This window comes from Artemia sp. Qi Xiang Cuo, chromosome 11 (genome assembly GCF_049724085.1).
Source record: "Artemia sp. Qi Xiang Cuo chromosome 11, ASM4972408v1, whole genome shotgun sequence".
NCBI classification, from domain to species: Eukaryota; Metazoa; Arthropoda; class Branchiopoda; order Anostraca; family Artemiidae; genus Artemia; species Artemia sp. Qi Xiang Cuo.
In genome coordinates this window covers 43,029,820-43,046,542 of record NC_142804.1, presented here as the reverse complement: position 1 = coordinate 43,046,542, position 16,723 = coordinate 43,029,820, and the positions used below count along the sequence as shown (strand labels likewise).

At 34.4% G+C, this 16,723-nt stretch overlaps 1 protein-coding gene across 4 annotated transcripts in view; it reads right to left on the bottom strand.

The window, feature by feature from the left end:
- Window positions 1-1,327: 1,327 nt before the first annotated feature.
- The window catches only part of Klp10A (kinesin-like protein 10A), a 91,754-nt gene continuing 76,358 nt past the window's right edge, over window positions 1,328-16,723 (bottom strand). For 2 of the 4 annotated variants that reach the window (XM_089096795.1, XM_089096797.1), the window contains 6 exons: window positions 11,593-11,905; window positions 9,000-9,154; window positions 6,927-7,139; window positions 3,419-3,442; window positions 2,071-2,245; window positions 1,328-1,613 (listed from right to left, as the gene is read on the bottom strand). In XM_089096795.1, coding sequence (XP_088952921.1) covers window positions 1,465-1,613; window positions 2,071-2,245; window positions 3,419-3,442; window positions 6,927-7,139; window positions 9,000-9,154; window positions 11,593-11,905 — 1,029 coding nt within the window. In that variant the 3' untranslated portion in view covers window positions 1,328-1,464. Of the gene's footprint in view, window positions 1,614-2,070; window positions 2,246-2,272; window positions 2,972-3,418; window positions 3,443-6,926; window positions 7,140-8,999; window positions 9,155-11,592; window positions 11,906-16,723 lie in introns of those variants that run through there. The other 2 variants (XM_089096796.1, XM_089096798.1) reach the window with 2 other exon arrangements.

The window sequence follows — 16,723 nt, the reverse complement described above, 5'->3', positions numbered from 1 at the left end:
TCTTACTAATATAAGTATTTGAGTCAGGGATCTATTAATTTCAGAATCATTGTTGACATATCTATGATGGTGAAACAAAATGGACACTCAAATAGCTTAGGCCCTCAATTGAACGATCAAACGGCCCTTAATAACAGTTAAAAAAAACAAAATGCGGAGAATCCCAGAAATAATAATTTTAACCGAATTCATTTGCAAAATTGGTAATTTAACACCAAATTTTGAAACTTTGAGAAAATTACTGGACTATGTTATCTACCTCTTTTAACCAATACCTATATCAAAACAGGAAACGGAATTGAATAAGACATTGTAGTGCGTCCCAAATTACGGGAAATTGCATAATTCCCAGTAGTAAGTATCAATTTCGGTTTTACCTTCTGAAACAGCTTTTGACTCCCGCAGTTTTCTATGTCAAATTTTTATAATTCAGAATTTTTGTGATAGAAAAAAGACTTCTGTCCAATTAATGCCAAATTGTTCAACTCATCCACTGCACAATTGCCTGCTCATTGTATTTATTTATGTAACCCCCACCCACTTTATTCAGATATTCACTGAATTAATCTACGATATTAAGGGGCTATATTATCTTTAGAAACTATATTCTAAAAGTCATTAAATTTGACAAGAAGAGGCAGTCCTTTCTATGTACCCTGAATTTTTTCGGGTTTCCCCGTAGTTACCCCCCCCCCCCCAAAAAAAAAAAGAAAAATGGGTTCTCCGAAGGCTCCACAAAAATTACTTGTTTTATATAGATGAAAGGGGAAGGTCATCTTTGGGGTAGAAGGATATGAACGTCTTTTCAAACAAATCTAAAAGAATAACATTTTTTCCTTCACCTAGTATTTTAGTTTTAGGGAGGGGAGGATAAGGCTATGGCATAGGCTATGTCAATGAATATTTGCCGTCATTTGCTTCTTCCAAGTTATTAATGACAATGCCAGCATAGCTAATTTCCCTCTGAAGGAAGTTAAAGAAACGCTTTTTAATAATGTCCCTTTTTCAAACCCTACAATATTTAAAAAATAGAAAAAAACACAGGAAATACTTTTAAAAATATTATTACATATTATTACCTATTTTTCCTTCATCACAAAGCCGAAAAAAATACAATGCAACTGAATCGGTTAGTTTGCAGCCTAATTAAAGAAACAAAAGCGCCGAAGATTTCCGACTTAGCTGTTATGTTGAATAAAATAAGCAGTATTCAGGTGTTTTTTTCTTTTTCTCTACAAACTGCAAGCTGGATTGCTAAACTGCAAAAACTGACTAAACAAAATAAAAAAAGGCTATACAAGAACAGAAGGGGCTAATATAGCATAACTAGTCTTTACATTCAGCTTTGTTCGAGTGAGTGCACATAATAGGGAGAAACCGAGGCATAAACAAGCCCCATTAAAAGGTGTTAATTCCATTAAATGGCATAAATAAAACAAATAGACTTTATTTTTGTTGTCTTTTTCAAAATTTTCGCTGCGATGACGTAATCATTTGCCTACTGAATTCCTCTTCAGCCGCCAAATGGCTTCGATAGTTGGCTACTTTTTCTTTAAGTTTCAGCATATGTTCCATCGATTCAGCAAGGACATCTTCAAGTTGCTGGGAATATGCTACAAATAAACAAAATGGATAAAATGAAAGAAGAAAGAAAGTGACAATTACATGCAATAAAATACACAAATGCACAAACTTTGACCTTTATCAGTGGCCGGGGGGAGGGGGCATATTAAAAGAATTTTACCTATAGTAACAGGGAATGGTTTTATGTATAAAAAATTATAATTAAGACGACGATTTCTAAGATTTTCTGGGGGTTTTTGGGTCAGTTTTGTGAGAATTTCCCTGTCAACTTGGTGGCTAAGCACGCCTTTCTGAAGTTTAAAACTTCAGACTTTACCAAGATAATAAACTGTTCTGAAGCTTAAAAACTTCAGAACAGTCCGAAGTTTAAAAACTTCAGACTTTACCAAGATAATAAACTGTTCTTTCAACAAATAAATGAATATTTTGGAAAACTAAGAGTATTTCAAAAACGTGAAAACGAATGAAAAGAAAAATCAGTTTTACCATCAACATCATAATCAACTTCATTAGTCATTGCTAAGAGCTGTGAGCAGGCTGTTTGCCATCGAGGAAAATTCTCTACAACTTGTTTGTGGGTGTCAAGAACGTCTTCTTCCATTTGCTGAAGATGAGAGACAGCCTCGTGGAACTGGTACATATCAGCTGAGAGTTCACCCTCCTAAAAATCAGGAGAAAGGCTCATAAGCGTGAATTACAGATTCGTTGGACCTAGCAGTTATAATGATCTAGTGAATTTAACGTTTCCAGATGAAAAAAAACTCGAGAACTACTTAGGTCACTGCATATAAGGGTTTTTAGTAAATACCTGTATAGTTTTCCCTTGTATACTTGTATAGTTTTCAATAAAAATCTTCTGTGTATGAAAATTACTTCAATTTGCAATTGAGTGTTTCGAATCATTTGCGCCCTTGCCTCCAGGGGCTGCATGCATCAGATCACCAGTGGTAGCGATTTTTTTTTATCACTAATTAAAATTGATTTCTTAACGATTTGGTTCAATGCTACCACAAGGATGCCCAGTGACGCAAAGGGCATGGGGAGCTCTTTAATCTGATTTGTTACTTAAAAAGGATACAAGAACTAGAGTTAACAAACGAAAAAGCCCTATCTTTTTGCGCAATGCACAGGAAAGCAAGCCTCTTTTTTTTCTGTGCTACACGATGTGGCCAAAAATCACACTGAGGACATATAACTGTTTACTCTATGATAGCACTTAGACTATGATACCTTTTATGAAATTAAATACCATACACACCTAAAATACTTTATGCCATTATCAAGTGAAATACGACTTTTCCATGAACGAATAATGCCGATTTACGCTGCAAATAGCCCCTCAACTTATTGGTTGAACAATAATTTTGGAAGACATTGTAGATAAAGCCTAAGAAAACAATGATATTTTATTTAGTTTTACGTAATTTTTTAGTGAAGTTTAAAGTTTCCTAACCAAGAACAAGGCTGATTTACACGAAACAGAATAAATTAGGAAACTATAAAAGAATCGGAATCTTCAGCTTTAACATGGCTTTCATTAAAATTCAAAAAGCAGAGAACATTAGGATTTTCTATGAGTTTCAAAACTTATCAGTTGCCCAGAGTCATTGCCTCAAAAACTCTAAAACAAAAATAATATCATTTACGTGCTACTTATCCACTCCATTGTGTGTATACATTTACGTGTCATACGAGTAATAATCAAAGAGTAAATGTCAAATATTACGCAAACTTTAACTGAAAGGATTCACACTACGCAAGCCAACTACCGTGCATGTTTCCCGAAACATCAATTACCGATAATACTTAGGACAAGAAATATTAATAGACTTACATCAGAGGAACACCGATTCCAGACCTAATAAAAGAAGAATAAGTTTAATCCCTGTTTTAACTAAACACACAACAGCGCTCCAGGATCTCATTCTGTCGGGTCAAAAAGGGAATCTAGGTTTTCCTTCTTAACAGTTGGGATTTTCCTGTGAACAGCTTCCATAATTTTGTATTTGTGGTTTTGAACAATACTTACAATCAAGAAAGAATGATTCCTTTTAAAAGTGCTGGGGGTCCCCTATTTACAAACAGTTTTACTCCTTCAAGGAAGCGCAATAAAACTACCCTTGTTTCAAAAGCAGTTGACTGAAGTAACACTATTCCTAGTGCCCAGTCAATTCAAATCTCTCCCTCCCTCTCTCTCTCTCTCTCTCTCTCTCTCTCATTCTCTCCCACTCCCCTCTCTCTCTCTCTGTCTGTCTGTCTGTCTGTCTGTCTCTCTCTCTGTCTCTGTCTCTCTCTCTGTGTGTCTCTCTGTCTCTCTCTCTGTCTCTCTCTCTCTCTCTCTCTCTCTCTCTCTCTCTCTCTCTCTCTCTCTCTCTCTCTCTCTCTCTCTCTCTCTCTCTCTCTCTCTCTCTCTCTCTCTCTCTCTCTCTCTCTCTCTCTCTCTCTCTCTCTCTCTCTCTCTCTCTCTCTCTCTCTCTCTCTCTCTCTCTCTCTCTCTCTCTCTCTCTCTCTCTCTCTCTCTCTCTCTCTCTCTCTCTCTCTCTCTCTCTCTCTCTCTCTCTCTCTCTCTCTCTCTCTCTCTCTCTCTCTCTCTCTCTCTCTCTCTCTCTCTCTCTCTCTCTCTCTCTCTCTCTCTCTCTCTCTCTCTCTCTCTCTCTCTCTCTCTCTCTCTCTCTCTCTCTCTCTCTCTCTCTCTCTCTCTCTCTCTCTCTCTCTCTCTAAGCACTACTGATTATAATCAGTCTTTTCTGCGGGACATCAAAAAATAACAAATACTTCAATCTTTTCAATTATGTTAAAATACGGTTAGAAAATTACATTTATATAGCACTTGATTCGGCTGATACTTTTAATGCGACTATTTCAATAAGCCTGAAATTGTCAACAATTAAGAATAAAATGAAAATGTCGACAAAATAAAGCGACCATTTCATAAGTACTTTTACATTTGGACGTGTGGTTATCTTAATTCAATGTTGAAAGAGTTTTATAAATTACTTTTGTTTGGGAGAGACAAGTCCAGTATAAAGGTCCAAGACCTTTATGACACTAATCAGCGTCAATTCAAAGTTCGTAAATACAATTGTAAAATATAGAAATAATTTAGAGGTTCCAAAAGAAAACTTCCACCTTGAAACTTCCAGATTAAAAAGTCAATAAGGTAAAAAACTTATTGTTATACATTGATAGCAGATTGAGTTAAAACATATCCAAAAAATTAAAAGAACTATCAATTAAATAACCGAGACACCACTCAAAAACTTTTAGGCCGTTACGATGAATCTACCGCTTCAAAACCCATATCCGCATAAGCTCTTCCAGATTAATAAATCACCCCTCCCCTTCCGCCTAAAAATATGGTTTAGACTTCATATATTTCTCAATTTCCTTCAGTAATATCTTATTAGATTTTCCACATTTTTTACAAGTTTTTTTTTAATACTAGAACAAGATAAACAGACATCCAATTATTATGTAAACTGCTGAATATTCAAATAAAAAACATCTATTTTAAATGACTGCTCGGGGGTTATCTCCTTAAGAATCAATTTCACGGCATCAATAATTTAATCTAGTTTTTCCAAATCCAGCTGGATTTTTTTTTAAATATTCCAATAGTTCTAAGCATTTTATTCTGAATAATGTCTCCTCAAAATAAAAGTAATAGTGATATTAGTTTACTTTTATATCAAGATAACGACTCCATCATCTATTTATTGATACATCACCGGTCTGGGCAATTAATAAAATTTTAGCATAAGACCAGCATGGGCATCCCACATAACACGAGAGTTTTCTCCAGACTTCATTATTTCGTAAGGTAAAAGTATAATCACTAAATCAAATAATTATTATCAGCAATCGCGGTAACAATCATTAAAACCATTCAGTCGTCAACTTGTCAGGGTTGCCACCTGTAGCCCGAAAGTGCTATTTTAGCACTATTTTATTATGTGTAGCACTATTGCATGTGCTCAGGGTTGCTCAAATAGCACAAAAGTCTTCTAATTAGCCCTATTTTAGTACTATTACAGTCAATTTTTCAACTATAGCACTGAAAATCGCTGTGTAATACGCAAATTTGGGCAATTGTAGCACTTTAGGAACTGATTGTGGCGGTAACCTTGTGCAATCTAGTACGTTCAGTTTTGCAATGTAAGCAATATGATTACTGAGGGTCAAATTCAACCAAGCTCATAAGATAAACAATGGAGAAAATTCAAAAAGAGGATCCATTGAGGGTTTTGATGATAGTAAACAAAGCATTTGGGCCCTTGGTTAATTTGGGTTCTAAAAAATTTATTTACAGTTCAATAGCATTTTTTCGGTTTTAGATTAATTCTTATTTTTAGGGGGTATGCTTAAGTCTTTTATAAGGCTCTTCTAAAAAATTTGTTAGATTGGCTTCTGAATGCTCCATATCGTTAATAAAATTCAGCAATAAGAACGACAAATTATTTGCAATTATAACTCATAAATCAAGATTTGAACAAACAATCTTTCGCTGATTGATATATTTTAACTAACGGAAACCATGATCGCACATCCATATGACCACATATGACGATCGATGACAGCGAAGCAACATCCTTAAAAGCTTAACGAACACAACCAAAGACTCGATGTTGCCAGATAGATGTTCAAAGTTTTATCGTAAATACATTGTTAAGCGTGATAGTCTTTCTTGAATACTCTAGTTTGGAAGCTTTTGATTGGCTGTTACATCAGCCAATCAAAAGTCAGAAAGAAAAGAAGAACAAATAAACAGGGACACCAATTCACCAAAATATAAGGGAGAGGGCAAGAATTTTATCCTTTTTTACGAAGATACAAAAAAGATATTTTCAAAATCAGGGGGGAAGTGGGGGGAGAATTTTTACAACTGCTTTATGAAATATATAAAAAGAAATCTGTTTTTCAAAATCAGCAACTTGCCAAATACCAGAACAATCTAGAAAAACAACTTTTTTTAATTTAATGTTCACGTTTTCATTTGATTAATTCACAGAAAGCATTGATGGTCTGAACAATGATGACGTCAATGTTGGAGAAAATGAAAAACATTAAATCAAATAAACTAACAGTTTTTAGAGTTTAGTAAGGTAAAGTCTTTGGTGAAAGCAAACAGTAAAAATAAGGAAGTTGTTTTAGAATTATTTCAGGGATAGATCACATGAAAATAAGAGGAATGTAAATAAAGTGGAGAAAGTCTAAGTCCAAACAAATACTAAATAATTGAACAGATTAAAACTAACCATCAAATATCTTCACCATACGTTACCTTACTTCTGGAGATAACAAAAAAAAAGATAAAAAAAGATGAAGGAATAAAATCACATTACGTTTAGAGATCGGAGCTGGGCCAGATCATCATAGTCTATGTTCATTTCAAAATCTAGTACCCCATTCCCTTCCATCTCTTCAACATCTTCCATTTCTTTATTGTTTGTATCTCCAGCTGGATCCCCAGCAGCCAGTTCTTTCACTCTATCAGCATATCTCAATGTGTTCAAACTATGTTCACATGAGTTCACTCCAGGGCTGATCATTGCAATCTAACAACAACAATAAATTAATGCCAAAAAATGTATGAAAACAAAAGAAAAAATAAATGTTGACTGAACGTTTGGTTTCATAAATACTATTCATTTTAGTAAAAACATTGACAAGTAAACAATAAGATTACTACAAGGATGTAGGAAAATTCATCGGTAAGGCCAAGAATCCCCAAAACAAATCAAAAGAGCGTACAAGTAGCAACCTCTTCAAAGGGATGCAAAGTAAATGTCAAAATGCTTGTTAAAGGCCAAAATGCAATTTGGCACAAATGCCAAAATAAATTGAAAAATAAGCTAATTTTCAGGGGAAAATTTTAAGATTTTGTGGAAGAAGGTAAAAGCTCAACAGCATAAAAGCCTGCATGGAAGTAAGTAATATTATTCATACAATATATTATTCATACTGAGCTATATTTGCTAATCCGACTCTCAGTTCTCAAGAAATTAGATAAAAAATGAGAAAAACACGGTATAAACTAATAAATCAGTAACAATATTTAAAAGCGATATGTAAATAAACAATAAATACACCTTTTTCACTAAAGAAACATTCGATCTAAAGACTAAACGGCAACATACTAGAATTTTTTTTGTTTTGTTTTTTTTTTCAAATTATTTAAATTGAAAAGTCAACGCACATGAGGGTAGACAAAACTGAAAGGACTCCAAATACAATATATAAGGTTCAGTATATTCATTGCATCAATACTAAATGAGTCCTACTATCCTTCAGGAGAAGGGTAGCCAAATATTTTGCATGCTTCAAGAATGCAAAATTAAACCGTCAAATACACAACCATATCTGAAAAATCTTCTCATATAAAGTACCCAAGGACTTTTCACATCATTTTGCCGCCGTACAGAAAAAAAGTGAATATGTGCGTTCTAATGAAAAAAAAATTATAATTGCAAAATACAAAATTTCAGTGTTTTTTTTTCCCCAGGGGTGGGTGTTTTTTTCCACACCCGGGGTTATTGCATTGGACCAGTAGTAGAAAAAATATCGGCAAAGGTCTCATTTTTGCGAATTCAACACTCATTTTAAGAGCCAAGAATGATTGGAATGCAACTAAGCCCTATCCACACCATTTTTCATCCTTTAAGCCCATCGGGGCGAAATGTAACAACGCATCAAATTTAACGATAGACATATTTTGTAAGAAAGTTTAAGATGTAAAAACAAATATCTCTCCAAATGTAGTGCCACTCGTATTATAAGAATAACAAAAATGAGTCAAACTCAATTCATGAAATTATAAAAAGAACGAATAAATACTTGTAATCCTACAGTTTGTCGCAACGAATTGTAGGTTAAGCTCTTGTTATAAATAATTGTAAGAAATTAAATTCCACACAAGGGTTTTAGCATTGTGTTAAAAATACACAGACATTAATTAAATTAAAAACATAATTTGTTTTCAAATGAAAATAAAGGGTGTCATTAAAACAGAAAACGAACGAAAATTATGCTTTATATGATTGGGTGCTACCCCCCACTCAAATCTCAATCTTTACAGTGAAGTTTAACTAGTGTTTAACTTAAAGCATTATAGTGTGCACAAAACACAGAAAGGTAGTGATTAAACCCTAGCATAAATGCCAACAATTTTAGAGAGGTGAGCCCCCCCCCTCTCAGACCCAAGATGTTTCCCTGTAGTTTTTACTTTTAATGTCAATGTTTTTTTCACTTGAGAACAGTTATTCTTAAACTTAACTGCAAGAAAAGTATTCCCCTAGTCTTAACTGAAAGGAAGATTTCAGGAAAGACAATCACAAAATGTTACTTTTTCTGCACATGGACCACTTTAAAATAAGTATATCCTATGTAATGGTTCTATGTAAATTAGTAGATCGTACCATGCACGTCTTGGATTTTTCCCCTATGAAAGAATCTCTCAGAACTTGCGTCAACTTGGAAGCACGGAAGGGTAAATGCGATCCTTTCCTTCCGAGAGCACGAATACATTCCTTCAGAGCCAGTAGGGACTTGTTTATCTCAGCTCCTTCCATTCCTTTAAAAAAGAGAAATCAAAACAAACAATAAAAATACCAGGCATGCCACAAAAAAAGTACCCACAGACAGGTATGAAACAAATTGAACTGACTGACATGGCGGCTACTGACCATTTTTAGCATCATTAGTAGATATAATTGCATACGAGTCTGACCTCAGGAGGGGGGGGGGGCATAAATGTTATGAGGGCTCATATAATGGTAAAAACTCGCATATTACGCCACTAGTCTCATTTCTTCAAGGGATCCTTTGAAATAATGTACGAGGGGATAAGATTTCCCTCTCTCTGTATGCAGGCATGTCTGTGTACATCATGAGCAGTTCAATTTACTACAAATCCATTTCTTATAGATACAATGGTGCGTTACGCTGATACATTGTCAAGAAATAACTTTCTTAAACACCCTGGGATACAACAAGACATTTATAAAGTAATGGAAACAGGAAAATGAGAAATATTCTCATAGAAATCTTGGTGAAAACAAAGCTCCTGTAAGAAATTGCCCAAGAACTTCCCCTTTGATCGACACCAAAAATGGGTTTGAATACGACTAATTTGACTTGACAAGGAAAAGAGAATCGGCTAGCCAAGAACTAAGTTAGGTATAAAAAAAAAAAAAAAAAAAAAAAAAAAAAAAAAAAAAGTATAAAAACAGGTCGTTGTAACGAACTGTAAGTAAGGAGCGACACGGCTCTAAAGAATTGGCTTGTTATGTTGATTCCAAATACATAAGACTCATTAAGTTTCGTGTTACCCATCAAAAGCTAAGCGCCTGAAAAAGTTTGCCTAATTTTTAAAAAAGGAGGGAAACACCCCATAAAAGTGAAAAGATCATGAAAATCACATCATCAGATTCAGCGTATTCAAGAACCCTATTGTAGAAGTTTAAGGCTCCCATCTGCAAAAATGCGGAATTTCACTTTTTTTTCCAAAAGAAAGATCACGGGTGCGTGTTTATTTGTTTTGTTTTTTTTTTCACCAGGGATGATCACATCAAACCAATAGTCTTCATCAAAACGGATGAAGGAGGAAAGATCGCCAAAGATTGTCCTTTTTGGTCAACCGTCTAGGGCTAAACAGAAAGTACGTCGTCCGTGATTGGGGAAATGAAAACTTCCTGGGAGGGTGTAAAGAGGGAGGCTTTGAATAGATTAGGATGGAGGAGCAGTGTGCGTAGCTGTGTTAGCCTAAAGTGGCTTGGTGCTGCGGTGAGTTGCTGTTAGTAGCAGTAGTATTTTATAAAAACAAATAATTTTTTTTTTTATCCTCACCTAATGATTTTCATCTGGCATCACGCAATCATTCTGTGCATTTTTCTCAATCATTATTCTCAGGTAACATTCAGAGAAAAAAAAAACAAAAAAAAACAAACAAACAAACAATAGTTACAAAACACACTACCTAAAGCAGAAAATTAACCTCTTTTGTTGTCAAACTGATTTTACTCAAAGTCTACGAAATTATAGAAATTGACAAATTTTAGTTTTCTATAGAATTTAAAACGTTTTTGACACAATCCTACCACAAAGGCTCCGATTGTTGCACATATGGAATCAATTAACCCCTTATTTGAAATAATTATTTAGTTGGTATCAACATTACTGCACCTACAGATTAGAATGTCGATTTTAGAATGTCAACTTGTCAAAACTATTTCCATAAATGTATTTAACCAAACTCTGTTCTAAAATAGTCCAAATCATTTTCATAACTGTATTAGTGATAGATTGCGCAAGAGAATTGACATCACGAAATATTCTTCAATGAGAATTAAAAATTCTAGAAAAAAAACTTCTGGAAAACGGGCTTACATCCTAATACACTAAAACGAAAAAAAAAACTCTGGAAAAAATTCAAACGAAAAAACTAAAAATTTAAGTTTTGGGTGGCGATGGTATATTGTATAACTTGACTTTTTGCCAAGCAGCCTCAAACTTCCATTTCTAGTCACAAAAAAAAAAAAAAAAAAAAAAAAAAAAAAAAAAAAAAAAACGCGGCAGCAGGGATAAAAAAAAGGAATTTTTCTACTATTTCACACATTTGAAGACAAAAAAAATTGTTGTGATTTTATTTTAACCTATTTAGTATCTGGCAGATCTTGTGATTAACTTACATTCCCATACTTCATATTGAGAGTCCATACTTAATTCTCATGATGCTCCCGAGTAAAATTTTCGCCCCAAGACCAGGTCAACCTCTTTATCAAGCAACCAGCAGCCATATAATTATCATTAGTGGTCTTTTGTTAGGTTATGTTAGATGTCTTTTTTAGAGGTTAGGTTAGACAACTAAAGTCATTGCATTACTAGCATAACAGTATTTGGTCTTCCTTAAAAGATGACCAAAACAGTTAAATAAAAAACACCTGAATATTTTCTAATTTTCCTTCAGAAAGTTATGAGTTTAGGTATAGGACTGTCGGTGAAACTACTTACTGGTTTGTCTGTTTGAAGACGAAGTGTCAGCACCTCGTTCATTTCCAGCCAAATCTACTAATGAAAATTTGCCGTGAAGCTTATTTGGATATATCCTTGGCCGGAGGACAAGTTGAAATACTGCGTGTGACCTGGATGAATGTTGGTTTGCTGCAGTTTGGCCAGAAGTTCTTACACTATTACCATGCTGGATCAACTTCAGTACTTCTTCAACCGTTTCCACGGGTTTTTCGGTTAAGCCAACAATTTGGACTTGCTGTTTTCCATCTTCTAACACACGTAACTTGGTCTTTTCGTTCAAAAGATCAAATACCTATGGAAATCAAAATTCTAAATAAAACTTCAGGGTAGAAAAATAGTTAGAGGAAGGAAAGTGGAAAACCAATTAGAGGAGAAATTTTTTTTTTTTTTGGCATTGATCCTCTTTTTTAGGGGTAACATTCCTACGAAGTAAAGGCTCAGGGCAGAAAGTGCATACACTTTCAACTTTCGTTTACCAGATGCAAAAAAAAAAAATTGAAATCCGTGGAGTCTGTAAGAGGCAAAGTTTAGACAATAGATGTAGAGTTGATGATTTATCTTTATTGTACTCAAGGATTAAAAAGTGACCAATATCATTTAGAACCGATGATAAAGACTGCGATGTTAGGTTTTGTAAATTGACTATGGAGGCCGATAGAAAATTTGCAGATGACTCGCTAATCTTTAGCAAGTTATCATGAACTTATCATCAGCAGGTGAAAAAACATCAGTATTTTTTAAACTAGGTGGCACATCTTCCTAGAAAGGGGCGCAAGGGTTTATATCTCTATACACAAAAAATCAATCCAGTGCTGACTTACAATACTATTTGGACGACTGAGTCATGTAAAGATGTCTAATGCAAGATTAATATGCAAAATTCACAATTACTTTTTTTTACGATAAATATACTGATCATATGAAGCTAAGAGAGGAGTGGAAATAATAAATGAAAAATAAAACCAAAAAAGGGTGAGAAAACGAAGATTTTGTCAGCCAATGGCAAAACATGAAGACGAAGAACAAGCAAACATTTCGACAAGGTCCTCCACCAAGTCGTCCTAAAAAAAAAAAAAAAAAAAAAAAAAAAAAAAAAAAAAAAAAAAAAAAGACAAATATGTAACTTTTTGGAGTTTACTTCATAAGATACGAACAGATACTGAATGAAAGATCAAGCCAAAACCGATCAAAAAAGATTTCACCAAAGAGATTGAGCAAGAATGTTTTGCCTCGCAATACTTTTTGCTTGTCTGCAATTTCTGTTTTTATTAGTTACGCAAATAGGTTCTCTTATATTTGACTGGGTGCAAATATCAATTGAGTCTTTTAGTATTAAATTGTTATAAATTGGGCTTAATGAAATGTCTCCGGTGCCTCTATTTATTGCCAAATTCCTGTTATGTATTTTTTATCTCAATTACCTCTTTAAAAGATTGCAGTAGGCCCTTTACAGTAGATATTAAAGTTGCCTCCTCAAAAAGAACAAGACGTGTAGGATTTTCGAATATATGAAGGGCCAAGGCGGAATCAAAGTTGTCATTTTTATTTTCCAATCTCAGGGACTTATCTATTGAAATTTTGTGTTCCTGCAAACGTTCACCAAATTGTTGATGGGTCCTATAAACGTGAAACATCCCATATGAACACGGGACTCTGTAGACACCACTACCCAGTACATGGTCAGTTTTATCTTTTCCTGAGTTGAAAAAATGTTCCACTTTTTGTTCACTTTTGAAAGAATAAGATAGATTGTGTTTATTTAAAAATTTTTCAAGTTTATCAGTAAGTTTTGAAATGTATGGTAAATTGGTGAAAGTTTTTTCATCAATTGCCGGAATAACTGAATCAAGGGGGACGGGCTCCCTATTTTCTTGTTTTATCTTTTTTAATCGTCTATCTGTGATAATTTCAATAAGGTTTATTGGGTATCCATTGCAGAATAGAATATCTGTGATATAATTTAATTCAGAATTTACATGATTAAGTGAACAGATTCTTAAAACTCTGTCTACTAAAGAGATTATTATTCCTCTTTTAACAGAAGGAGGGTGATTTGACGAGAAATGTAGATACCGATCATTATGGGTCGGCTTTCTATATACAGAAAACTTAAGGCTAGGAGTATTTTTTATAATCAAAACATCTAAGAACGGCAGCTTTCCTGAATCTTCTAGTTCCATTGTGAACTCTAGATTCGAATCAATTAGTTTAAATGTACCAAAAAATATCTAAGAGAGTCCTGCCCATGTTCCCAAACAGAAACGATATCATCAACGAAACGAAACCAGAAGGAGTGTTTTAAGTGAAAAATATTCAAAGCAGATTGTTCGATGAAATCCATGTAAAAATTTGCCTAAAAAGGAGACAAAACAGTCCCCATGGATAGGCCCATGATTTGAAGGAAAAATTTGTCTCGGAACTTAAAATACGAAGAGAACTTGTTGCAAAGACGAACAAGCGTCATTATTGTCTCAATTAATTAAAAAAACTTTTTCGACACAATAAATTTTTCAAAGAAAAGTAAAGAACTCCGTTAAACAAAAAATGAGCAAAAATAAAATAAAATAATCTACCAAGCGTGAAACTACAGCAAATCAGCATCGATCAATAAATGAAACAAAAAACGAACAGAAATTACAATAAATAACCGAGTCAAACTCAAAACGAGCAGAAATTAACATAAGTAGGGCTCAAAACCCATAAGCCTTCCCAAGGCAAGATCATAATTTACACTTTACTGAAAAAAAAAATATAAATGTTCTTACTTTTATAACTTTGATAAATCAAATAATATTAACATTTTGATTACTAAACATCAGCATATGTATATTAAACTGACAATGTATATTCATTTGTATTTTTTTCAGTAAAGTTCTTTGTTCTTTACTTTTCTTTACTTTTGGTGTTCTTTACTTTTCTTTACTTTTGGAGTTCTTTACTTTTCTTTGAAAAACTTATTTTGTGGAAAAAGTTTTTTTTTTATTAATTTCTGTTCGTTTTATATTGACATAGTCTTTTCAGGGAAAAAGAAAATAATACTTTAAATCTTTTCGTTTTTTAAAGACTTTATAGTTTGGTCTGCTATTTGTATGCTGGAGAAAAATTTTCAGCAATTTTTAACAACATGCACCCTTTTAAAAATCTGGACACAAATAGTAGTGTTTAATTTAGTTTCATCTCCCCTCTAGTTGACCTGAAATGGAAAAATTGACACCATTCGCAAAAAAATCTGCTATACTTACGCTATTTTGACTTGGTTAAATTTTAAGAGCAGAAGTAGCCCCGAAAGTTTGAACATAATACCCTCAGTCGTTCTTGGGATACTGCTGAGATGCCTTATTGGGAATTAGTAATAACACAGTGCATTTTGATATAATCTTAAGGCAACATTTAGTTTTTAAACCTAAAGTCAAATGGCAGGGTGGGCGTGGGAGGGGGATTAGTCACCCTCCAATCACTTTTGACTATTAAAAAGGGCATCAGCCCTTTCTATTTTCAATCAAATGAGCCCTTTTTGAAGTTTCTACGACAACTCTTTCGATACGAAGTGCCCTGGTCTCAACAACAACAAAAACTTTTACCCACATCAATCTTTACTATAAATATTTCAAGCCTTCCAATCACTTTCGACAATTAAAAAGGGCATTGGGCCTTTCCATTTCCAATCGAGTGAGCCCTTTTTGAGTTTCTACGACAACGCTTTCTATAAACACCTTATATACCCCCAGGGCATGAATTACAAAATTACTCTTACTCTAAGGGCTGTAAGGGTGGTTGTCATCCTCTAAGACATAATTTCCAGAAATTTCAACTACGTTAAACAAAATGGCAATCTCAAAATTTTGATTGGATATGTTTGGGAAAATAGTGGGCGTGAGAGGGGCGTTAGTCGCTCTCCCATCACTTTCATCAATTAATAACGGTACTAGTCCTTTCAATTTCCAATCTAATGAGCCCTTTTGAAGTCTCTACGACAACGCTTTCAATAAAAACCTTATATGCCCCCAGGGCATGACTTACAACCCTTACCCTGAGGGCTGTGTGGGGGGGGGGGGGTTGTCACCCTAAAAGACCTAATTTCCAGAACTTTCTACTACGTTGACCACAATGGCTATCTGACAATTTTCATTGGATGTGTTTAGGGGAATGGTGCGCGTGAGAGGGTGGTTAGTTACTCTCCAATCACTTTCGACTATTAAAAAGGGCACTAGCCCTCTCAATTCTCTATTGAATGAGCCCCTTTTGAAGTTCTTACGACAACTAACTATTAAAACCTTATATGCACCCAGGGCATAACTTACAACCTTTGCCCTGGGGGCTCTGGGGGGTTTTTCATCCTTAAATACATAATTTCCAGAACTTTCAACTACGTTGAACAAAATGGTTATCTCTAAACTTTGATTGAATGTGTTTGGGGAACTGGTGGGCATTGGGAGGGGGGTCATTTACTCTTCACTCACTTTCGACTATTAAAAACGGCAATTTCAATTTCCAAACAAATGAACCCTTTTTGAAGTTTCTACAACAACTTTCTATATAAAACTTATATGCCCCCAGGGCATAACTTACAACCCTTGCACTGAGGACTCTGAGGGAGTTATCATCCTAAAAGACCTAGTTTCCAGAACTTTTGACTACATTGAACAAAATGGATACCTCAAAATTTTGATTGGATGTGCTTGGGGAAATGGTGGGCATGAGAGGGGGGTTAGTCTTCAATCACTTTCGACTATTAAAAGGGCACTAGTCCTTTCAATTTCCATGGAATGAGCCCTTTTGATGTTTTTACAACATCGCTTTCTATAAAAAACCTTACATTCCCCCAGGGCATAACATATAACCCTTGCCCTGAGGGTTGTGGGGGGAGGAAGGGGTTGTCATTCTTAAAGACCTATTTTCCAAAACTTTCAACTACGTTGAATAAAATGGCTATCTAAAAAATTGACTGGATGTGTTTGGGAAAAAGGTGGGCGTGAGAGGGGGTAAGTTGCCTTAAAATCACTTTTGACTATTTAAAAGGGCACTAGCCCTTTGAATTTCCAATCGAAAGAGCTCTTTTTCAAGTTTCTACGACAAAAATTTCAATAAAAACTTATACACCACAAGGCAT